The 25,612-nt window shown below is 31.9% G+C and overlaps 2 protein-coding genes and 1 pseudogene across 2 annotated transcripts; all 3 read right to left on the reverse strand.

The window, feature by feature from the left end:
• Positions 1 to 559: 559 nt before the first annotated feature.
• On the reverse strand, positions 560 to 1,467 carry LOC124847830 (cyclin-dependent protein kinase inhibitor SMR6-like). The gene has a single exon (XM_047325410.2). The coding sequence runs from the start codon at positions 1,116 to 1,118 to the stop codon at positions 780 to 782; it is 339 nt and encodes a 112-aa protein (XP_047181366.2). The 5' UTR covers positions 1,119 to 1,467; the 3' UTR covers positions 560 to 779.
• A 7,472-nt stretch (positions 1,468 to 8,939) lies between these two features.
• On the reverse strand, positions 8,940 to 16,584 carry LOC124847839 (protein FAR-RED IMPAIRED RESPONSE 1-like; annotated as a pseudogene).
• A 1,526-nt stretch (positions 16,585 to 18,110) lies between these two features.
• LOC124833860 (glutamate--glyoxylate aminotransferase 2) lies at positions 18,111 to 25,237 on the reverse strand. Its single transcript, XM_088098432.1, has 14 exons — positions 25,006 to 25,237; positions 24,162 to 24,305; positions 23,244 to 23,309; positions 22,986 to 23,103; positions 21,592 to 21,673; positions 21,393 to 21,480; positions 21,142 to 21,300; positions 20,483 to 20,656; positions 20,260 to 20,391; positions 19,499 to 19,564; positions 19,286 to 19,350; positions 19,008 to 19,099; positions 18,744 to 18,900; positions 18,111 to 18,432 (listed from the first exon to the last, which is right to left on the reverse strand). The coding sequence occupies exons 2-14, from the start codon at positions 24,276 to 24,278 to the stop codon at positions 18,303 to 18,305; spliced, it is 1,446 nt and encodes a 481-aa protein (XP_087954558.1). The 5' UTR covers positions 24,279 to 24,305; positions 25,006 to 25,237; the 3' UTR covers positions 18,111 to 18,302.
• Between the last annotated feature and the right edge of the window lie 375 nt (positions 25,238 to 25,612).

Consider the following 25,612-nt stretch of genomic DNA (forward strand, 5'->3'; position numbering starts at 1 on the left):
GAAACTCCCACATTTAGATGCTCAGCTTATCTTCCCTTTATTACCTAGATTTTCTCATTCTTGCGCATGGTCATGAACAGAGCACATAAACACATAGGCCCGCATTCATACAGGAATTAAACTAGTTCAGTTATTTTGGCTTTTCACTATTCTTAGGTGAATCAAATCCAAAACATTCATCAATGTTTAGCATACCTATGTACGACTTAAGCAAAAACATTTAAAATAATACTTTTAGATCGATTATTCATCAACAAAAGTTGTTTTCTTTGGTACTTTAATTAGTACTCCGATTTAAACGTAGTAACATGAGATACAAGTCCTATAACCAACTTAACCTACCTTGGTCAGCTTTCTTCTGTACATTTACAAAGAATCATAGATAGATAGAACGCATTACTTCATAAATTTACAGATAAGGAAACATGTTTTTTATGCAATACCAAACAAATCAGATAAACATGACAACGTCAATTATATTTGACTTTACCAGATTACAATTGCACAGAGAGAGAGAGAGAGAGAGAGAAATGAAAGGAAATTAAGATCACGCATGCAATGCAAGCAAATAGGTCATTTTTATTCAGATCATTTTACAAATACCTCCTCTCTAAACTCCTGAATTTAAGTTCTAGCTAGCTAGAATAATAACACAGACATGAAACGACTTAATACAATATTATAGTAACAAGTTACACAAAACTAAATAAATTAGTTCTAGCTAGCTCTAAACTAGCCAATTAAGGTTGGTGAAGGTTACTGTTCCCACCTCTATACGATCAATTAGCCCTTTCAACATGGCGTATAAACACAGTTTCTAAGTCCGGCGGAGTGAAGAATTCTCTCGCTCCGCTACGATAGTTGCACTTCAAAGAAGGTTTTCTCTTCCTAGGAGCTGGTGGACACTTCAACGCGGTTGGAATTCTTGCTTCTTCCCCCTTTGGTGTTGTTGAAGAGTCTGCCACGTCACCTTCATCATCTTCTTCTTCTTCTTCTTCCTTTTTCTCTACAGTAGTGGTGTATATTGGCTTCAATGGCGCTCGCAAAGAGATTCCAGCGATGACCCATTTTCTAGTACCATCTGACTCTTCCACTTGTGGCTTCTCCGAGAACCCCATATTTAACCACCAAAAGGGTAATATGAATATGTATGTATAGAAGGGAATAAGCGAATAAAGATGGTTCTTTTACTCTATATTTTTTCCTTTTCTTGTTCACTACTCTTTTGGGTGTAAACTGGTAGAGGAACGGATGAAACCAGTAGGAAAGTGTTGACTAAAAAGCGATTGGAAAAGAGAGTAAGATAAGGAATAAAGAGGGAAACTAAGAAAGTTTGCACTGAGAAAGATGGAGAAACGGATTAAAAGAAAAAGGAGGTTTTGGTTAAGGTTGAAAGGAAGTGCTTCTTTGAAGATTGCTGAGAGTGAGGAGACAAAGGAAAAGCCATTTTTAAGAGTTTAAAGACTTTCATAAGACTTTTGGTACGCGTACGTGTAAAAGTGTAAAATCATTACCGGTATATGCAATACGCATGTAGTTGTAATTGCTATACAATAATTGTAATTAAAATGCGAATAATTCTAGTAATTACTGTGTTAAATTGTAAAAATCACATAAACTGTCAATTAATATGCACAACATATTATTTTTTACACGTCAAATTTGAGTGAAATGCATTTGCGAGTCCTGAAACTTTACTTAGAAAAAAAATAGCAGAAAACTTTAAGAAAAAAAAATAGAATTATATTCTCTATATTTGCCATATTCGCAATCCCAAAGCAAGCTATGAATGTCCAAAATCAACGTGGCATTTCCATGTTGGTGAGGTTGCATGTTTGCCCGCAACATCCGATATTCTCATAACATGTTTGGTGAAGTGTTTAGATACCAAAATTCATGTTACATGTTTGGTCAAGCGTTCTGCAGTAACTTATAAGTACCATTCTCACATTTTGTGCTCAACTAAAAGTTTTATATTCACTTTTTTCATAACTACCTTCTTCAGCTTTTTCCAAAAATGCTAGAAGAATAATATAATTCTTTTTTCTAAAAAGTATTGTATTTTATTTTCTATATATTAAAATGTTTCTTAATCTTTTTATGTTACAGATTTTTTTAAAATAAAAAATTAAACACAACAATTATTTTAATTTGTAATAATAATCATTTTAATTTTATTTAATTAACTTTTAAACATATGAAGATTTTGAGTATTTTTAATTAATTTTTTATTAAAATAATTATTTTATTATATATTAAGTTTTTATATTTTTTAATTGAATATCTATTATTTAATTTTATAATCTTTATAATATTTTCAACTAATTAACGTTAAAAAATTTTATTATATTTAAGCATGGTCGTATCAAAGTTATGTTGTATGATGATAATAGTGTAAAATGATAGATTACAGAGTCTTAATTTGGTTTTTATATTCTTTTTTTATTTAATTTAATCATAATTTTTTGTTAAAAGGAATAATATTGTCTCTTGAGACTAAATTTATTTTTTGTATAATTATTATACTGTTAGTTTTTATAATAAAATTAATATTTTTATTAAATATTTCTAAAAATATTTTTAAATTAACATTAACTATATTAGTGGATTTCATTTAAATAAATTACTTTCAAACAAATTTTTGTTAAGGTTAAATTAATCGTTTCATACCAATTTTGGTTAAAATAATTCAAGTATATAAAAATTATTAAATTTTTTAATATACTTAAAATTTTATACATATCAAAATTTACATATATAACTATCAATTGTACAAGTTTAGATTAATAAAAATTTATTTTAATTAATAAAAATAGCTGTAAAAATAGATGAGTTGATTTAAATATATTTTTTTAATTTATTCATATGTTTCTTAGATTTATTCTAAGTCTTATTTACTAATTCTTTAATTTGAATAAACAAAACAAAATTAGATTGTGAATTATGATTAGTTATTGTCCAAATAAATAATTATATTAATGAGAGTAACTTTGACCACTTTAAATAAGGGATTGGTAGACTTCATAGAACAACTAATTCTAAATAAGAAAACTGTAATGATGATAAATTTCTTTTAATAATTTTCCCAGTTGTATGACAATAAAACAATTCAAACAAATGAGAAAAAAATATTCATCATTATTACAAACACAAAAAACACATACATCACAAATCTTATTTTTTTAACCTCTAAATTAATAGATAAACCACCATACAACAATTTTCAAATAACTAATGTTTTAGTGAGGGATACCTCATCCAACCAAAACTCTCTTAGTCCACAAGTTTTATAAAATTAAAAATAAAACTATTTGTAACTTTGTAAAAAAAACATATTAATATCCAGTTCCATTATACACATCTTCGTCTCATTAACAACTAAAGAAGAAAAATCACAATGACGATAAAAAAAATAATAATTTTCAATATCACTTCAATTCATAATAAAATCAAATTGCAAAACTTAATTAAAAAATATATAAATTTTAAATATTCAAAATAACAAAAAATGTTAATAAATTTTTTGAAATAAAATATCCAAATTTATTATAAATTTAAGTTAATTAAACTATTTAATTTAAATAAATTCAATAAAAACAAATTTGTCACATGCCGACCCAAAGATAGATTGTTAACCAACACCTCCCAAATTTGTCACATGCTGAATAGGAAGGTGCATAAGTTCAACGCGGAACTGTGGAAATTAATGACATTAAATGCAATGTGTTTTAACGTTAAAGCAATATTTTGATATTTCCTACATATTTACTCGTAGAAAAAGGAGATACAAAAGAATTAATCTTTTTTATAAGTTAAAATCAATTTATATATTCATTTTTATTAATGATTTTGTTTTTTAAGTTGAGATCTATAGTTAGCAATTTAGACTATTTATATTATATATATATATATATATATATATATATATATATATATAAAATTATTAAATATGTTAGAATTGTTATATTTTATTAGTTAATTTTATAAATTAATTTAATTTATTATATATATATATATATATATATATCATGAAATATTTATTACGTAAAAGAATAATAATATTTTAATTTGTTAAAAAGTAAAATTAAAATATTAAAACTTAAAAAAATAAGTGATAGAAGTTATAATTTTTATATGTGAGTATGTTATTCCTTTTTTTCTCTTCATCTCTTTAAAAGAGAAAACTAATGAAAAACTTAAGATGAGAAAATAAAACATCAATATAAGTTATTTATTAATTATTTTTAATGTCTAATTCTTTCGATATATTTTATTTTTAAAAAATTAGAAACTACTCTATTAAAATAAAGATTTATTGTTCATTAATTATTTATATATCTATTTTTTTTTTACTTAAACATTTCTAAATCAAGTTATTGCATAGAATCGAACATTACGAACTAACATAAATAAATTAAAATATGCTTACTGATTTTGTTTTTGGATTAATAAAATTCGATAAATTAAAGAATAGAAATATAAAACACGTTAATTATTGTACCGATGATTTGAACATTAACTAATGCCGCAGTTGGTCCAAAAACATTTAATTATTGGAAAATTATTAAAAAAAAATTCTTAAACCAGATTTAATAATTATATTATTAAGTTTTGGTAAAGCACGTTTTACAAGTACGCGGGCTGATAGTCTGCAAAATTTGATTATTGGACCGTAAGCACTACTTTTTGATGAGTAAACTTTGATATTAAAAGGAATCTCTTCACTTGATTAAAGAAAAAACCATTGAATAAGAGCTGACCGAAAGAACTGTAAAAAAGAGAGAGAATTGTGGATGCCCTTGTGCTAATAGCTGACCGCCGGGCAGGACATAATAGAGAACACTGATTGGGTTTTGGCGCCAAGTTTTCAGCGTATTGGGATTATCAACAGCTAATACTAATACTAATAGAATAATAATAATGAATCCTATGTTATTATCCTTGTGCTTGAAGTGCTTAAAAAAGCTTCATGCGTATTAAAGCACTTTTCTTTTTTCTGTATAATTTTTCATTCGGGGGCCCTTTCTGAACACTTGCTTTTGATTTTGAAAATCAAAGGAAAAGTTTTTTTTTCTAAAGAAATTCCATATGCAACCAGAACTTTGAATTATTGACTGATGTTTTTCATTTCAGCATATTCCTTACAAGTTACAAGTTGTCACCCATATAGTGTTATACAGCATGCTCACTTTAGTTTTTCAAATTTCACAGCTTTTGCCAGTGAAACACTCAAAATCTTTGTTTTTAACTCCTAAACGTTTTTATTTACTATTTTCTATATAAGATAAAGTTTTATTATGTATTTTTACATCTACTTATAAGAAATAACTTTATTATTTTTATTTTATGGAATTATTTGGTAAACACAATTATTTATCTATAATTCATACACTACTAAAAAACGACATATTACATTAGTTATTTAACACATATTACATTGGTTTTAAAATTGTTTTAGATCCCATTGTTGTATTAAAACTGAAAACATTTTATGTTGATAACTTTTCAACCAATGTAAAATTGGTCTTTGACACTTTCGGCATTGACCACTTGACATGTTAAATTCTCATGTATCTCTGACTTCCTTTCATTCATAGATGACACTATTTTCATTAGCTTCAAAACCTTTTTCATCATTGACATGCTCATATTCAAAGTGCAAAGAGGCAGATATAGATTTATATATGACAACATGGTTCCCTTATTGGAGAGCGACCAATAAAGAAGGGGAGTGAGGCGAGTTGAGGTAGGAGAGTGAGATAGTCAAGAAATAACAATGACACAAATATTGATTTAATTATCGATAATAACGATGACAACTCCTTCGCACAACAGTGGCGATGATTAGGGTTCAACACGAGGAGATGAAACATCGTGCCTCCTTTGCATAGCATCGATGACACCTCCTTTACACAACAATGATGGCAACTCCTTCACATAGCAGTGGTGGCAGCTAGGGTTCAACATGAGACGGTTAAAGGTCACGCCTCCTTTGCACAACAACGAGAACAACAATGATGCAATGTGAAGGCTTCTAATGCGGTGACACCTCTTTCCCAACAATAAAGGTTAAGTGAATGATAATGGAGAAGAGAGAACAAGAGAACATAGACGAGAAGAGACGAGAGAGGACAAAAAGCTTTAGAAACAAAAGGGAAGAGGACACGAATGAATTAAAAGTTATACTACATCAATTCTACACAATAAGAGTTTAGTATCGTTTTTTTAATTAAAAAAATAACATATTGTATTGTATGATCGTTCGGTCAGCTTAGGACCAAACGGCCTCTTCAATCAATAACACCTAACAAATCAGTCAGTCAAGTAACATGAATCGAACGATCGATCTTAAATGAAAATTTGGATTAAGGACGACTATCTTAAACCAAAACACGATCATTACCACTTGAACCATAAGTAGGACAATGCTAATTCGAAGCCCATTCTGAAATATGTAAATACAAGTTTAAGATATCTTGGTAGGTTCGTTACATTTAAGCCACATTTATTGCTATATTGTGGAATTTGTACTGACCTTGACATCAAAATATCTTTACATGTAACCTCCTAGTACAACTGAATAGCAATCGGAGTGAAATGAATGACGAACGGTGACCTATGCAAGGAATTAGACGAACAAAGTTGGGAGAATTGTTAACCTTAATTCCACAAACCAAAACACATATTAATATGTTTTTTTATTTCTTTTTAAATTTCAAGAGATATTATATCGATTAAACCTGACAACAATGTAATATGATTTTCAGTATTTACAAAATTGTTATCGTACAATTTTTCACATCATTCTTTCATAAATCAACATAATATCATCTTGTTATATCTCTATTTTACACTAGTAATACTTTCTTAATTTTCCTAGCAATGATATAAGATTAATATTGAATAAATCCTTTGATAGATTTGGTGCTCAAAACCTATCAAAAACACTTCAACATTTTAACACTAAGCACCTTCTTCTTAAAATCTTTGTCAAGTCCATTAAAATGATTTATGATATATTAAACATTTGTTTTTACACATATAAACTAATTTCACCTTGTAGCAAAGGAAACATCTCATGTTCTTATACTAGATTATGTTTTCTTGTTTGTTGTCCAAATTAATCTTTACCAAGTGGAATACAAGACCAAGTTTTTATTATTACTTTTGGTTTAGGTTATTATCTCATGAAATTAGAAAAACTTACTAAAAAACAAAACAAATAGATGTGAATTTTAACTACTACTATTTGTATTTGTCTGGTAATTTATTAACGTAAAATTTAGTGTCATAAAAGTATGTTGATGCGATATAATTGTGAGAATAATCGCCGGCTAGTATAGAAGTTGAAATTAGAATTTAAATATTTATTTGATATAGATGAAAAACTTATGACTGAATATGAAATGGAGAAAATTAATATGTATTAGGGTTGATGATAAACTGAAACTTTAAATGAAAATCAAATTTGAAAACGACTAAAGAGAAAAATAACCTAACAGATAGAGAAAATCATCTCACAAGAAAAAAAAAACACTTACAAAAGAAAATTGTGCGAGAAGATGATGGAAAAAAAGAAGAATAACTTTGGAAAAAAAGAAGACAATTTTAAAAAAAATTATTGAGGTCATTTTTAATGTTTTCAACTCTACTGAGAAATTCTTAAACTTGTTTTTTTATATATTATATATCAAGGAATTGACTCATTTGATAAAGTTGTATAGCACTAATGAAAAAGAAAATGTGTTAAAAAACTCGGACCATTTTTTTAAGAATTTGAACTTAAGTTGCAAACATCTTATATAGAACAGTATAACTATTGTGGCCTTGATGTTAATATTCTATTTAAAAATTAAAATTATTAAACAGATAAGAATTAAATTTCATAGTATTAAGTTCTTTGAAGATCTTTAATAATTTTCATAATGGATGACACCTATATAATAATTCATTATATCACAAGTTAAATTAAATAATATTTTAGTCTCGATAAAAAAATAATTTGCTTTCAATGAACATTGATAATGTTATTTACAATTTTACAGAGAAAAATACAAGGAAAATAATGTTTCAATAATCACCAATATATTATTTTCTCTTATATTTTTAGAAAAAATACAAAAAAAAAATTATCAAAAATTCTATCTCAAATTTTAGATTTTAAGTTTAAACCTTCTATTATTATTTATTCAAAAAATTTAATTTTAAATTTTGATGGATCTCAATTGAATTATATTTTAAAAGATGTGATGCAATTTTATCATTTATGTTAGGATGTATTAACTACGTTAACTAATGTGTTATATTTTAGTCCATGATTTTTCTTTTCAATTTTTAATTTCTTTTTAAATTAACATGTGTCAAATGGAAATCTTGTTACATGATAGAGATAATGTGATGTGATCATGATAGTGTCACATATTATTGCTGGTGAAAAAAACTGTGAAAAATCTTAATTTAATTCATGTATTTATTAGTTTGTCACAATTTAGTTTTAATTTTTTTTAAATAAAATAATTTCATTTCTTTTATGATCAAATTTAACTTCTATATAAATAATATTTTATTTGATACTTTTATTAAATATTTTTAACAAGTTTATTTAAATTTATATTTTAGATTGAACTTTATTTAAATTTTTTTTTCAAATATTTATATATTAATAATTTCTATACAAATGTTAGAATTGATTTAAAAGTAATAATTTTATAAATTAAAATTAAAATTTGGCTTAAATACTTATTTCGTTCCTATGTTAAGAGGTGAATTTATGTTTAATATCCGGTTTTAAAAATGAATCTTTTGAGTCCCAAAATTGTAAAAATTGTATAAATAAAGTCTCTTCCGTTGAATTAACATAAACGGAATTAACTTTTTTTCTCTTTCATCTGGGTTATGCCATCTTTTTCTCTCTCTATCTTTCTCTTTTTCTCTCCCCATTACCCATTCCCAACCAACACTTTTGCAAGCCACCATGCAACCACTTCCATTGTCGGGACATTTTGCTGGACACTATAATATCCATTAAGGGTCATTGCATCCGAGCTGAGATTATCCTAAAAGAACGAAAGCATGAGTTACAAGAAGCATAACAATTTTCAACATATCAAATGCACTCTAGATTTATAAAAACTAAAATAGATCAAGATTGGAATGTAGGTAACACAAACCATTTGCTGCAGGCTATCTTGAGCATTAACAAGTATAACATCCTGCTCTAATTGTGCCTATAAAAGAGATTTTCAAATCAATTTCCTAATCTTCACAAAAGCCAAAATAACTTATATGCAGATCAGCCACAAAAATCAGAACGCACCTTTCTTTTCCTAGTTGCATTCCTCTTTTTATTTGGTTTCAAAGCAAGAGGACCTTGATTTTCTTCTGCTTCACGAAAGCCATAGGCATTCCTGCTAGTTTCTGCACCATTGTTATTACAATTATTCACCAGTACACAGTTCTTCAAGGCGTCAACTGTCGGAACTATCGGTACCGTTATAGAGTCGCGTAACGGAATAAAATACTCGGAAAGCGTGTTACGGTCACAAATCAAGTTATGATGGTCCGTTTTAGAAAACCAATTTTCTTAGAGAAAATTTAACAAACAATAGATGTGCATAAAACAGTAACGAGTGTAAGGAATAGAAAAGTTGACACATTGGATTTTTATCCTGGTTCGATTCAAAAGAATCTACGTCCAGTTGTTAATCACTATAAAAAGTGATCAACGATTTCACTAAAATCAGTTTCAACAAAATACAATTAAGAGTGAATAAAAACAGAAAGATAAAACCTTCCTTCGACCAACGAAATGGAAGCAAGCAATCTACACTTTCCTTCGACTGACGAACCAGATCAGTGCAGAACAGTTCTTCCTTCGACCAACGAACCGGAAGAACAGTAGCGTTGCCAACTCGAAGAGAAACGCTCCGACCTTTGACCCACAAAGCATGAGCTTCTCCTTTTCACGAGACTAGGCAGTGCAATGAACTAGCTTATGGAACTTCCTCATATCACACTGTATTCTCAGAAGCTCAGTATACTTTCTAAGAGTTTTGGAACTCACCTATATAGCCAACTGGTCTAAGTTCGCAAAGATGAATTATAACTGTCGCAGATAATCGATTATTGTTAGTGATAATCGATTATTCGAGTCCGTTACAGGGTTTTCAAAAAGTGATAATCGATTATTTGGAGTAATAATCGATTATTCCAGAGGAACGAGGTTTTTCAAAAGGGCTCAGGATAATCGATTATAGCTTCTAATAATCGATTAAATGCGTAGCAGTTCTAAAAATTCGAATTTTTCTAAGTATTACATGTTTAAGGCTTTTCCTAATACATTTATAATCTACAAATTGTTTTTAAAACAACTATAACAATGTATCATCTTTCAGCATCATCAAAATAATTTATCTTCAAATTTACCAATGCTCTTCATTGGTAACAATCTCCCCCTTTTTGATGATGATCAAAAATCACTTTTTAAAAGCATCTTTGGGTTATCTGCAAAAGATACAAACTGACAGACAACAGTAGGAGTTAGTAGTAATTGCACATATTTCTCCCCCTTTTTGATCATAAGCAAAAAGAGTGATAATGTTCCCCCTTAATATGAGCTCCCCCTTAATATGAGCTCCCCCTCAATTAAACAATGTATGTACTAAAACAACAGATCATTTTATTCAGGAAAACATTAAAGATTACAAGGACACATAAAGCAAGACATGAATATGATAAAACATTCTAGGAATTCAAAACAAACAAACATGAAAGCACACTAATCATAAAATCCTAAATCTAAAATTCAGGACTTGGTGGTCTCTTTGGAAGTTGGAGATTAAAGTGATTTTCAATGTTTCTAATGCGAGTATCAAGGTCATTGAACTGGTCGATCACAAATTCTTCATGATTTTGTTGCCATTCATATATTTGTTCAAAGTGAGTTTGTTGAAAGAGACGCATATCCCCCAGTTGTTTTGACAGGTTTGCAAAATGCTCCTCCATAGTCAGGGATGAATTTGAAGGCATGTGAGAAGGACCAGCATCAGCAGAGGTAGCAGTTGGGACTAGATCAACCATATGGGCGTCCATATCATCATTGGCATTTTCGTGGTGATCATCATCCTTGTGAATGATCACACGGCCACGAGCAACAAAACTCATTTGGCGAAATGTTGTCTCACCAATTTCAGTGCCAATTGCTTGAATGGAGGTAGTGAGTTCGCCGTCCACACTTACACCTTTGTATTCTAAAATTCGAGAGATGAGAAGTGCATATGGAAAATGATAAGAAGAGTATTTCTTGGCCTTTACCATTGTGTCGAAGATAAGGGCTGGCCAATCAATGTGGATGTGATTTAAAAGCCCATATAGTAGTAGAAGATCTTGCTCCGAGCATTGAGCATGGTTAGTGGCACGAGGACATAGGATCCATACAATTAAGTAATGAGTCATCCTTTCTTCAACCTTGAATCCACCCACAAGCAGTTGTCGACGATTGATTTGTTGTTCAGGATGGCGTAAAAAAGATTGAAAGGCGAGGAGACGATTGAAGTCCGGAACTCCAAGATGGACTTTGACAGCATCATCCCATAGTGTGAGTTGTGCGACATTCGTTCATATGTCATCATCCAGAATTATAGGGACACCTTTCACTTTTGTTGTGATGATGCCGTCACGATAACGCATATTGAAGTAGAAGACACGGATAAGATCAGGGTAGATGCACCCCTTTTGCTCCACTAGATGAGTAAGTCCTTGAGCATGAAACAGATCTAGAAATTGAAAGCCATAAAAATGATAAAAGTCGAGACGGATGAACTTTACCGCCATGATTCGGCGTTCTTGCCAGAAATGGACATAGTCATCATGTTGTTCCTCATTTGAAATCCAACCTTCGATGGAAGCAGGACGAACATTGCGAGAGCGAGAGGAAGAAGCACCAGCAGTCCTCCTTCGGGTTCTTCTGGAATCAGCCATGAGAGAAGTGGGCAAAAAAAACTTTGGAAGGAAAGAAGAAAGATGAAGAGATTTGGTTCAGATTGGGGTGCAGCAGTTTTCTGGGTGCAAAGAAGTGAGTAATAATCGATTATATGGGGCTATATATAAGAAAAATGGAGAAACTAGCCGTTTATGACCGTTTCCAGCCGTTAGAATTCACTGTAACGGCTATATTTTTGATACATATTGCGTAATAATCGATTATTGTAAGTGATAATCGATTATCTGCTCATAAGTCACTTTCCAGAAATTGTGTAATAATCGATTATGTATGAAGATAATCGATTATCTTCGCATAAAAGTCCAGTTTTGGGTTTGAATATGAATAATCGATTGTTCTATGGGATAATCGATTATCTGCGAATAGGTGTTTTTGCCAAGGCTAAAAATAATCGATTATTATCCTATGATAATCGATTAAAAGCGCTGATCTTACGAAAATTAAGAAAATTTCATAAATTTTGAGTTTAGGACATATCTAACACCCGTAACTCTCTTCTAAGCTCATAGAATCTATCTTTAGGTAGTGCTTTAGTGAAGATATCAACCAATTGATGTAAAGTGTCAATGTATTCAATTTGGCAATCTTCCTTTTGAATGTGGTCTCTCAAGAAATGATGTCTAATTTCAATGTGCTTAGTTCTTGAGTGCATTATGGGGTTCTTAGTTAGGTTGATAGCACTAGTATTATCACATTTCAGAGGAATGTGATCAAGGAAGATACCAAAATCCTTCAGTTGTTGTTTCATCCATAAAATTTGGGCACAACAATTTCCAGCAGCAATGTATTCAGCTTCAGTGGTAGACAAGGCTACACAAGCTTGTTTCTTTGAATGCCAAGACACTAAAGAACAACCCAGAAAATGACACGTTCCACTAGTACTTTTCCTATCAATTTTACAGCCACCATAATCTGCATCAGAATAACCTATCAAACTAGGTAAAGCATCAGAAGGATACCAAAGTCCAAAAGATGGGGTTCCTTTAAGGTATTTCAAAATCCGTTTGACAACAATTAAATGAGATTCTTTAGGATTAGCTTGGTACCTAGCACACACACACACACACACATTTTGCATAATGTCTGGTCTACTAGCAGTTAGATACAGTAAGGATCCTATCATTCCTCTAATCACTTACTTGGCTTCCAGCATCTTCTAAGTCTGCCATTAAGCACAAATTTGCTTCTTCATCTGAATCGCTTGAACTTGAAGAACCAGAAGCATTCTCTTCCCAAGCTATGTAAGCTTTCTTCTTCTTTGGAAACTTTCTTTCTTTCTTTTCTTCACTTTTCCTATTCTTAGGACAGTCAGTCTTCACATGACCTCTTTCTCCACATCCATAACATTTAATGCTTGATGGAGATCCTCGATTTTCTTTCCTTTCTCCATGGTATTTGTCTTTTCCCTTTGCTTTCATAAATTTAGCAAACTTCTTAATCATAAGACTCATGTTTTCCTCATCGTCATCGAAATCATCGTCCTCAATTCTCTTAGAACTTTTTCCTTTTGAGATTTCAGACTTGAAGGCAAGCGTCTTTCTTTTGCCTTGATCCTCTTCTGTAGTTAATCTTCTCAGCTCAAGCTCATGCTCACGAAGCTTTCCAAAGAGAATTGTCGTTGACATTTGAGTGAGGTTTTGAGACTCCGAGATGGCAGTCACCTTTGGTTGCCAAGACCTGTCTAATGATTTCAATATTTTCACATTCAATTCATCAGTGTCAAAAGTCTTACCCAAACTTGTCAGGTGGTTCACAATGTGAGTGAAACGCTTCTGAACATCAGATATTGTTTCTCCAGATTGCATTATGAACATCTCATACTCCTGAATGAGTGTATTCTTCCTTGCACGTTTCACGTCGTCTGTACCCTCATGTGTGACTCTGAGGACCTCCCACATTTCTTGTGTTGTCTTACACACTGAAATTCTATAAAATTCATCAAGTACTACAGCAGATGAAATAATATTACGAGCCTTAATGTCAAATTGGGCTCTTCTATTTTCCTCAGGAGTCCAGTTAAAGTATGGTTTTTCTTCTTCTACACCATCAACTGTTCTTTTAGGAATATAGGGACCATTTAGCACAGCTTCCTAGATTCCTCTGTCAACAGACCCCATAAAAATTTCCATTCTGACTTTCCAGAATGCATAGCACCAGTAAAAAGAGGTGGTCTGTTGATGAATGCACCCTCAGCATATACTTGATTTTGATGACCGACCATTTTCGCAAAAGTTTGAAAGAATATCAAAGCAAGCTCTGATACCAATTGTCGGAACAATCGGTACCGTTATAGAGTCGCGCAACGAAATAAAATACTCGAAAAGCGTGTTACGGTCACAAATCAAGTTATGATGGTCCGTTTTAGAAAATCAATTTTCTTAGAGAAAATTTAACAAACAATAGATGTGCATAAAACAGTAACGAGTGTAAGGAATAGAAAAGTTGACACACTAGATTTTTATCCTGGTTCGATTCAAAAGAATCTACGTCGAGTTGTTAATCACTATAAAAAGTGATCAACGATTTCACTAAAATCAGTTTCAACAAAATACAATTAAGAGTGAATAAAAACAGAAAGATAAAACCTTCCTTCGACCAACGAAATGGAAGCAAGCAATCTACACTTTCCTTCGATTGACGAACCGGATCAGTGCAGAACAATTCTTCCTTCGACCAACGAACCGGAAGAACAGTAGCGTTGCCAACTCGAAGAGAAACGCTCCAACCTTTGACCCACAAAGCGTGGACTTCTCCTTTTCACGAGACTAGGCAGTGCAATGAACTAGCTTATGGAACTTCCTCATATCACACTGTATTCTCAAAAGCTCAGTATACTTTCTAAGAGTTTTGGAACTCACCTATATAGCCAACTGGTCTAAGTTCGCAAAGATGAATTATAAATGCCGCAAATAATCGATTATTGTTAGTGATAATCGATTATTCGAGTCCGTTACAGGGTTTTCAAAAAGTGATAATCGATTATCCTGAGGAATAATCGATTATTCCAGAGACTTTGGCAGTTCTCATAAGAACTGTGATAATCGATTATTTGGAGTAATAATCGATTATTCCAGAGCAACGAGGTTTTTCAGAAGGGCTCAGGATAATCGATTATAGCTTCTAATAATCGATTAAATGCGTAGCAGTTCTAAAAATACGAATTTTTCTAAGTATTATATGTTTAAGGCTTTTCCTAATACATTTATAATCTACAAATTGCTTTTAAAACAACTATAACAATGTATCATCTTTCAGCATCATCAAAATCATTTATCTTCAAATTTACCAATGCTCTTCATTGGTAACATCAACAAGTGCACAAAAAACAACATTGTAATTCTCTTCAGATAATGATCCTTCTTCACTTAAATCGATGGCTCGTTTACTGAAGTCATTATAATGTTGCACCCTAGTTTGTATCCTTCTTGTCCTATCAGCCATTGATTCCTTAATTTTGGCATCTTTCGTCCACCTCTTCAAGATATAATGAGATGGAACACTTGAACAACCACAACGTTGGAGAACAGTTAAAGCATGCCTGCAAGAGACCTCTGAGCTCATTTCATTCCTAGTTACCAAAAACTCTTCATCCTTCTCATAATCTTGAACTATGAACTTTGCAAGAGTTCCATCTCCAACCTCTATCCTAGATTGACAACCAACTATACCCAAAACTTCAACTTGAAATTTCTTAAATATTGCATGTGCATAAATTGTTGACATTTGCTTTTCCCAAGGTGAAGGAGATTTAAGTGTTGACTGCTTGTGCAATAATTCAAAATCCACAATGGCTTCTTCATCATACCTATTATGCAGAATTATCCCATACTGTTTTACAAACTCCTTGAGGGTAATTTTCTTATGAATATATTTGTCAAAGAAAGAGCTTGTACTTTCAGAGAGTTGAGGTGTAGACATTCCAGCTAAAAGGGTATCCCCATGTAAGTCAGCACCCACTTTTTCCGGTCCTCATACAATGACTGAAACCAAACATCATCTTGGAGTTCATATATGCTGACCATTTTCCACCATCTCATGTCAAATTGATCCTCTGTTGATTTAAAAATGCACTTGTTAACTGCTGTTCTTCATTTAAATCTATAAAATAGAAGAAGTTGGGACTCTCCTTTTGCACATGCTTAAAATACTCAAGCATAATTTGGGCATCTCCCTCTTCCAAAGCCAAACACTGGCCTCTATCAAACTGATAGTTTATATCACTCACAAAAGACCCGATGTTTTGACAGCCTCTCGTCGGAATCGTTGCGAGATCTGCCTTGAAGATTCGAACTCCGGTGACCTCTTCACTGCGTCACATTCCGGGAAAGGGTTAGCTGAAAGTGGTTGCTTGGTTTTGGCATGGTGGCTTGCAAAAGGGTTGACTGGGAATGGGTATTGGGGAGAGAAAAAGAGAAAGATAGAGAGAGAAAAAGATGGCAGCAACACAGATGAAAGAGAAAAAAAGTTAACTCCGTTTATGTTAATTTAACGGAGGGGACTTCATTTATATAATTTTTACAACTTTGAGACTCAATAGATTCATTTTTAAAACCAGTATTAAACAGAAATTCACCTGTTAACATGGGGACGATTAAAACTTTAAAAAAGTTTTATAACAATATAATATAAATATATTTAAATGTTAAAATAAAAATTAAATGAATTTTGATGTAAAATATATTTAAATAAACTTAAAATTATTAAAAATATCATTACAATATTTATATAAAAATTAAGTAAAATTCAACGAAAATTCCTACTATGCAGTAGAGGAAATAATATGAAATTATTAATATATTGATATTTAAAATAAAATTTAAACAAAGTTTAATGTAAAATATAAATTCAAATAAATTTAATATTATAAAAAAATTTAATAAAAATATCATTATAACATTTTTATAAATATTAAATTTTATTTCAATTTAAAAATAAATGAAATTGTTCTAATTTAAAAAATACTAAAACTTAATTAAAACAAAATAACATGTTAAATTGAAATTTTTACATAACACTTATCATAAGAATAATACGTTACACTCTAACCATCAATCACACTAATAAAAAACCATCATTTGACACATGATAAATTTTATTTTTTAAAAGTAAATAAATAAATCATGAACTAACCTATGATATATTAGTTAACGTAGCTAGTACATCACTAACAAAAAAAGTCAAAATTATATCACATTTTCAAAAATAAAAATGCAATCAAAATCTAAATATCTAATTAAAATTTGGAAACAAATACTAAAACTAACATTTTAAAGGGAAGACAGAATATATTTATTACTATTCCAAAATACTCATTTTCTTACGTTTCTACTTACTCATCCTCGTAGCATGTCTTATCACTAATGAAATCTGAATTTTTTATGCTTCAAATCAAGTATCATCTTTGCTTACGTCAATAAAAGATTACCAATTTTGTTGCTTCTTGACGTCGTCATTCTCAATCGTGTAAAGCAGCAATATTCTGCAAGTAGATGTTAGCTACATCCACTGTCTAAGAATCTTTAAATATTTGAAAACATCATAGTATTATATTAACAATACTTATAGTTAATGTAGGTGTGTTTCGGAACAGAATAAGATTAAATATATTTTTAGTTTTAAATTTAGATTTCAAATTGAAATTTGTTTTTTTCTTTTAAATTTTAATATATTTTTATTTTTAAATTGTAAAAATAAACTAATATAATCTTTTTAATTCAACTATATTAATTTTTTACATTTTAAACTATGTTTTAGACGGATAACTATTTCACATATTTAAGCTACAATATATCTCGAATAGTATAAATAGTTCAAATATAAAAGCAGTTTAATACATCAAATTTATAACAAAGATAAATTTAAATTTTATATACAAATTTAGAGACTAAACATATTTAACTAGTGCTCTTCTATTGGAAGAAGCTTCAATTTCAAAAGAGACTAGTCCTAATATCAACGTTTTGGTTCCAGTTTCAGATCAGAAGGGGCATTTTGTGATAACACCTATGATATCTATCTATGTTGAGCCTTTCTTCTTAGAACATCTAAAACACATGAAAGGGTGAACCATCACATTTAAGACTATATAGTTAGATTGCCATGCCACAGGTAACAAAGGTATAAGAGATATTAAATATACACCTGAAATATTGTCAATTCAGACATGATAGAAAGGAAAATCAAAGGTTTAAGGAATATATCCAACGAAGGACAAACAGTAGAAAGGAGGTTATGTTTTTCCTTTAAGGGATGGATTGAAGTGCTTTCGCACGAGTATAATGCAACTTTCAGGCTGGTTTTCTTACAACCTTGAATAACCTCTATTGTCTTCGTATTGCTCCATGAATTCATCATTGAACTTCTTGAAACTATCCATAATAGCAGGCATGTCTTCCTCAGCTGGTAAAATAGTTGTCCTCAAATGGAAAACCCTATCAGCAAAAGTTTGACACAATCATTAGACACTAGCTAAAGAAAACAAGTGGAATGATTATTTTCTGTACGTTCACTTCAAAAATATATTATCAAGTACTGAGCAGAGGAGCCTTGGGATACTGATATATATGTCCATGGACAAAAAAAAATATCCCCATAATTACTGCATAGCTGACAGAGAAATGACTCTTATATGGCCTAGTTAAAGCACATTCTCCTTCCATGACAAACATGGGACCAAGACCAAGCATGTGATCATTCTAAAGAAAAAGGGATACAACTTCAAAGTAGAGGGATAAGTATTTACCCTTCTTTCTGTCCAAATCCTGAACCAGGGACTGTGGATATGCCAGTAGCTTCCAAAAGCTTAAGGCAGTAGAAAACATCTGCAACCTTTCCAGCCTGTTTAGCAGCATCTATAGCTCTAGGTGGCAAGCGTATTTGAGGGAAAGAGTACATAGCACCTGAACAAAATTTTAGGAATTACTAATGTTTTACAAGGCATGAGACAAACCAAGATTGAAATTGAAGCATAAGAATTCCAGTTGTTTTGGAATACTATTGTTTATACCTTCAGTAAAATTACAAACAACATTTCTGCAACTGTTGAATCCATCAGTCATTATCCTTGCTCTTCTTCTCAGTGATTCAAGTATTCCATTGCTGCATATTATAGGTAACAGTCAACTCTACACACATAATAACCCATTTTTTCTAATGATTTCAGATATTTTGAAGGTATGGGAGAAAGGATGAGTTTCTCATGCTCCAATATAACCTAATATGGAAAATCAAAGTTAACTGGACAAATTTTCGACCTATATCATACTAATCTTTTAGCATGATTACCTCTCCCTAACAAACTGGTCATAAGAAATATCTCCAGGTTTAAGTGGATTGATCATAACTCCCATCTGTAGAACAAAGTAAAAAAAAAAAGAGAAGAATGATGAAGAAATGCCCAAGGAATGATAGACTAGACTACCCACTAAAGTAACACTTTGAACAAGTATATTAAGACTAAATTAAAATATCAGAGATAAACATTCCGATTCAACTCACAAATATTTGTGCTGGAACATTCGGACTAAGTGATATTGACGCAACCTTGTAGATCTCATCAACTGTCTGCAAAAGAAAATCAGGATAAAAGAAAAGCATCATTAGAGTAGCTATAGAAAAAATCGAAGAGCTCCCAGTTTGAACACCTTACATGTAGAGTCAGAAGGTCCTACATCCAGAAACAGTTATCGAGTGCAAAAAGTAGTTTGTAACAGAAGTTATTCATTTCACCATATTGCATGTGGCACTCTTAACCCATTGGTCAGTGTGTAAAAATGTTATGTTTAGAGCATTTTAGTCAACAACATTTATTCATGTATTTTGTTAGTATTCTTTGTTCATGTAAATTTTCAGAGCATTATAATATTGAGTGGCTTGGCATACTAAACATGATTGACGCAATCAATCTTCACAGATATAAAATCATTTATGCGCTTTCATCTAAGAGCTTGGGACAGTTGATTCATGATTTAGTATGACCAAATGATCATACTTGTCCAGAGTCTGATCACTTAAAGTTAAAGCTCACCACAAGTTCGTTCAAGTGGAGACTAAAGGGCAAGTCTAAGCATTATTCGTGCTTCCAGCAAAGTCTAAAAGGCTTGTGCATGATGAGGTTTTCAGCTCACAGTTTTAAGCTTTTGGAATAGTTTATTCATGACAATTTTGTACAGAATTTTTTACATACAGCAAAAGTTGCAAGAAATACCCGTTTGGAATTTAGAAAGAGATTCAGGAACATAAGATATGAAAAGGCCAACCTCTGGGGGAATGTTGGTCATTTCAAAATATCCACCCCGCTGTCCACATTCACCATAATAACCTTTTGATACAGAGTGAAAAGAAATAAGCTGGACTTCCTTGCTTATAGGCGGTCCCAAGTCCATCAAAACCTTCCCATGTAGAAAATTATGTATTAGTTTGTGTTAACATCTGAAGAAAAATATCAGTTTTGCTACACCTGCTGCAGCACAAAATGCATACCTTTTTAGAACTGATGAAGGGTCGTTCATCCTGATATATATTCTGCTGGTAAACCTCATCTCCAAGCAAGGCTAAATTTTCTTGATAACAGAATTGCAAAATCTCTCTTAGATTAGCTTCACTAACGCATTGACCGGTAGGATTTCCAGGATTTATGATGACCATTGCTTTAACCTAACCAAAAGTCAATTTATAATTTTGATGCTTCATTCAAATAAAGCATTCCATAAACCACTAAGAAGAGATTTTGATAAACAAAAATAACATATAAGAAGGGTATTAGTTTTGCAATTCAAAGTTTAGCATAATAAAAATAATTCACCTTTAGATGATTTCTTCACCAGTAGAACTTACTTTTCAAGAAAAAAAGTAAAGATATTTTAAAATTTCATAACGGGATATTGTTCACCAATCAGCCATGTACCATTTTGTTTCTTTTGCCCTTGAATGTTGCATGAAGCAACCCGGAAAGTCATTTCTAAAAGTCAACTTAGAAGAAACAGGAAGAAAAGTATAAACACCAAATGGTTTCAATATGAGAAGATTCATGCCCTTTGCATTGATTGAGCATCTTTCAAACATTGGAGCATTTAGGTTTTTTAGTTTAATCTAGAAACAAGTGGAAACTTGACATTGTATTGTACGCACAAAACACATACAGTTATTCCTCTAAAGCGAGCTTGTTCAACTGATTTACGAAGTTCATTAACATCAAGACCCCAATTTGCTGTCTCTTCAAGGTAGTATGGAACAAGGGTACCACCAAGCAGAGCAATTGTTGCTGAGTAGAGAGGGTATTGTGGGACTGGAACCAAAATCTGGCAATAAGAAGTGTAAGGTAATTCTTTCAATAGCACTGTGAATGTAGAAAACTGAAGTGGCAATAATAAGAAAACAAAAATTACATTACCCCATCGTCTTGACCTCTGATGATAGTATTTAATATCTGCATCACCCCCTTGCTGGCACCATCAGTGAGATATATGAGCTCTGGATCACTGCAAATGGAGCAAGAAGCAATTAGCCTATGTGCCTAACAAGAGCCCCTTTACAAAAGAATTTTACAAGATAAATTATAAAACAGAACGGACTATATGGAGCATAATTACCTTGGATACCCATCACGCTTGAGTATGAACTCTGCTATTTCCTTCCTTATTCCCGGAAGACCTCGTGAGTCACTATAAGCACCTGCATCACCATAAGTTGCAATAGATTCTCTTGTCAAAGAAAAGTACCGACTCCTGTATCAATTGTTAGTAAAAGAATTTGTAACACTCCCAATGGTATAATGTAATACTAAGATGTAAACTTTAGATGGCGCTGACAGAAAGAAATATTTTCAAACTAAGGAAAATTCTGCTAGGTCCAAAAACTCTCATGTTCGCAATGCAAAGCAATTAATGTGGTTTAGACTTTGAAGCAAAAAAGAAATCTAGAGCTAAATGTCCTTCAGAGCCAATAGAAGAGCATTTATTTGCCTTGTTGTGTACGAAAATTTGGTGGATCAAGGACACTCACAATACTAGGAGTGAAATTAGTTTTTAGCCCAGTGGGTTGGAGATACCCAGGACAAGACAAAAAACAGCAATTTTTTGCTTGTGTTGTTGTTTTATCAAAATAAAGTATTTGATTCCAATTATATTTCCATGTGATAGATTGAAAGTGGAAGGCCGCTAATGATATATAAAACCTTGCTGACAGTTAACAATCAAATCAATCATGATTCCTCACCCAGGAGTTTCAAGCTTTGGGGATAGTTTATTCATGACAAGTCAGAATCTCTACGACTCTTGTCAAGAGTTTGATCCCTGGCTCACCATTTTCTAACTCATGGTAGAGTAGGCATGTGCATTTTTCCATGGCTCCATGCTTCAAGCCCAAAAAGTGCACTTGGATGTGAGGTGATGTGAGCGGGGTATGTGATAGATAATACCATTCATGATCCTTCACCTAACATTTAAACTTTTCAGAAAGTTTATTTATAACATAAACTATTCACTAATATCCTTAACTGCTGCAACTGTCTTTTGGGGCAATTTCTTCTTTGGTTAGCTAAAGTTTGATCTGAGATTTTTATGCAAGAACAATAAAGGATAATTAAATTGAGCCGGTAAACAAATATAAAACCACCTTAAATTTTATGATAACATTCAGGCCTTTTATCAATAATCTGAAATTAAAGAAAAAAATACTAAAACCTTGACTAGTGTACTTATTTAATGGAAATATGTTCCAGAAAATTATTTTCCTTCCACGTTCTCTAGGAATTTTGAATGACTGGTTTTACACACTAAACATATAAGAGTAAAAGAATTTCCAATGAATAAGACCACCAGGCTCAACCGCTGCTAAGATTATGAGACTTACTAGCATTTATAGCTAGTTTAGGCGAAAGAACCAGACACAAGGATAGGATGGGATTAAAGACCAGTACTTCAAAAGCATATCACAATATGTAAAATTCTACCATTTTATAAAAAGATAGTTGACATATGAATACCTAGACCACCCGAGGTCAATGAGAGATAGTGTTTAGCTCTTGCAATTGCATCAGCAGGGAATAGCAGTCCAACATTTGGATCATCAAGCAGGAATGGGGCTTGGCACAAAGCAACAACCTACAACAGAAAAGTTGTTGTAGGTTAGCATAATCAACAAATAAAATAGTTAATTAGACAAGGAGTATGTTTAGTTGTTGAAATTAAAAAAGATTACAAGGAGATTCAGTAAAAGTAGAAATATGTCAGTTATGCTAAACCTGGCGAGGGAAAGTCAGTGGTCTCTGTCCCAAAGCATGTGGGTTGCCAACATTAGTAAATATAATCTGCCAATGATTGAAAATGAGTTAGTGTAAACATAACTACCACTAAAGTGAGAAAATGTTTAGAGTAAGAAAGTGAGAGTGCATTCACTGTTTATTTATTTAAAATTAGTCAAGATTACATGTTAGTTTAATTCAAAGTAAAAGTACATAAACTCTTCCCTTTTCAATTTACACATTTGTTCACTTTACTAGAGGAGATAAATCCAAGACTGAGTGCAGAAACACAAATGTTCAGATGATGACTAGAATATATAAATATAATCCATTTGAGAAATCCAGCTTGAAGTCAATATAAACTGACAGCATTCATAATAAGACTATGTTGCATAGACATCATGTTGATGCTTACATTTTTATGAAAATCCACTTATAGGATATGCAAGTTGACGATAATACAAATATAAATAGGTTCAATTTCAAGCACCAAAATAGCTTGGGAGTAACTGATTTGCTTTAGATACTTTACATGTAAAGAAATTAGAACAGTACTTTGTCAACAAATCATTAAGAAGAATAACCTGGTATTATGAAGACTTTACATTTAACTCTCAAACGGAAAACAAGTAACAACAAGTACCATACTACCATTACGGTGTGACTATGTCATAAAGGTCTTGGACACAACAACAACTTGATGAACCATGGTGCATGATTATGATCGCCTCTAAAACCATATCCAAATCTTCAAATAATTTGCAACATATGCTCCGAGTTACTTTATAGCTTGCATACATTTTCTAAAAACCCAGTTCTTTAAAATACCAATACAAAGACAAATCCAATGAAAGGGATTTTATGATCAGGTCCAATTTAATCCTCCAACCTAAGGGTGAAATTCAAAACAAAACCTACCTTTTTGCCCTCTTTCTGAAGCTCGGAAGCCCGAAGGTATAATTCACCTCTGACAGCATATTGGCTCTTCTTCACGTTTTCATTTATTGACCCGTAGTCTAAGGGCTTTGGTGGCATGGTGAAGCAGAAAGCTTACAGATATCACTGAATAAAAAGGAAAAACAACCGACAAATCAAATTAATTGCCAGCCAGAAAAGTTCACCGAGGAAAAGTGGAAAAAGAAAAGAAAAAAGAAGATTCAGTCATGCATCGTGAAACAAAAGCACCATAAAATTTACCCTATTCTCCTACATGTGAAGTGTTTACAATCAAAGAACTACTTTTGTTTACAATTTTAATCAAGAAACCTTCATTTCTTCATCAACAGAATTCAAGCTCACTAGTGAAGTAAAGACTAACACGCTACACTACACGTTTAGCCCCATATTTAGACTTATCTGTTCCAATCATAAATTCACAACTTCATCAAATATCCCATGAAGTAGACTCAGAATACTTAAGGGAACATAGCATATATTCCATATGGCTTGACAGGTGTAGCAACAACCAATTAACAAAATCAATAAAAAAACACAAAGCGTGTCCACTCAGGGAACCTGGGCTCCCCTAGTCCAAATTCTGAAATGACAAGATGAAAAAGAAACCAGACAGATTCCTGAAAGAAACCCATCAATTTTGCGACCAAAAGGTAAAAAAAAACATTTTTTCCAGACAGACAATAACAAGAATCTGACACAAACACAGTCGACACGAAATGCAAAAGATTCGATTTTTAGTTCTTTATTGGCAGTGGGTCTCTCGTGCTGCGTAAATAGATGGAGCTGAGTTGAGAGATGGCGTTACCTGTGGAATTGGGTTAAAGGGTGCGTGGTGGATCAGTGGCAGTGGAGTCAAGCGACGAGCTTCGCTTGATTGAAGAAGTGGTTGTGTGAGGTAAAGACGGAGTAGTTTTAGTTTGGAAAGTTATATGTGAGACAAAGGAGTGTGAGTTTTGTTTGTCTGTAGTGAAGCGTATTTGTGTGGCAGTAGCGGTTGGTGGAACGCAATGGCAGCACCAGAGCCACTGAAAAAGTGGAAACGGATTATCGAGATTGAGATCACTATATTAAACCCAAAGGGATAATGGTCGTGCTTGAATTGTGGCCAAGCTTTATACTACAAGGGACTCTACGCAGATAACAGGGTTCTGGCCTTTCGCATCTGCTTGTGTTGGATTGGGAAATGTGTGTGTGTGTCATTGTCTATTGGGGAGTGGTTCTTGTTGGTTTCGTTTTGTTCTTTGGATACGTGGCATATTCGCAATTCTACTTCTCTTCTTCCTCTTCATTGCTTTTTCCAAATGATCAACTTTTATACTATGTAACGATTCTTCTTCATTGCAAATGTCATTTCTCTTTTCTTTTTCAGCCAATTTTATAATGTGTTTTACAATTTATTCAATCCTTTCTAT

This window comes from Vigna umbellata, chromosome 9 (genome assembly GCF_029865625.1).
Source record: "Vigna umbellata cultivar VRB3 chromosome 9, Vumbellata_1.0, whole genome shotgun sequence".
In the NCBI taxonomy this organism is placed as follows: Eukaryota; Viridiplantae; Streptophyta; class Magnoliopsida; order Fabales; family Fabaceae; genus Vigna; species Vigna umbellata.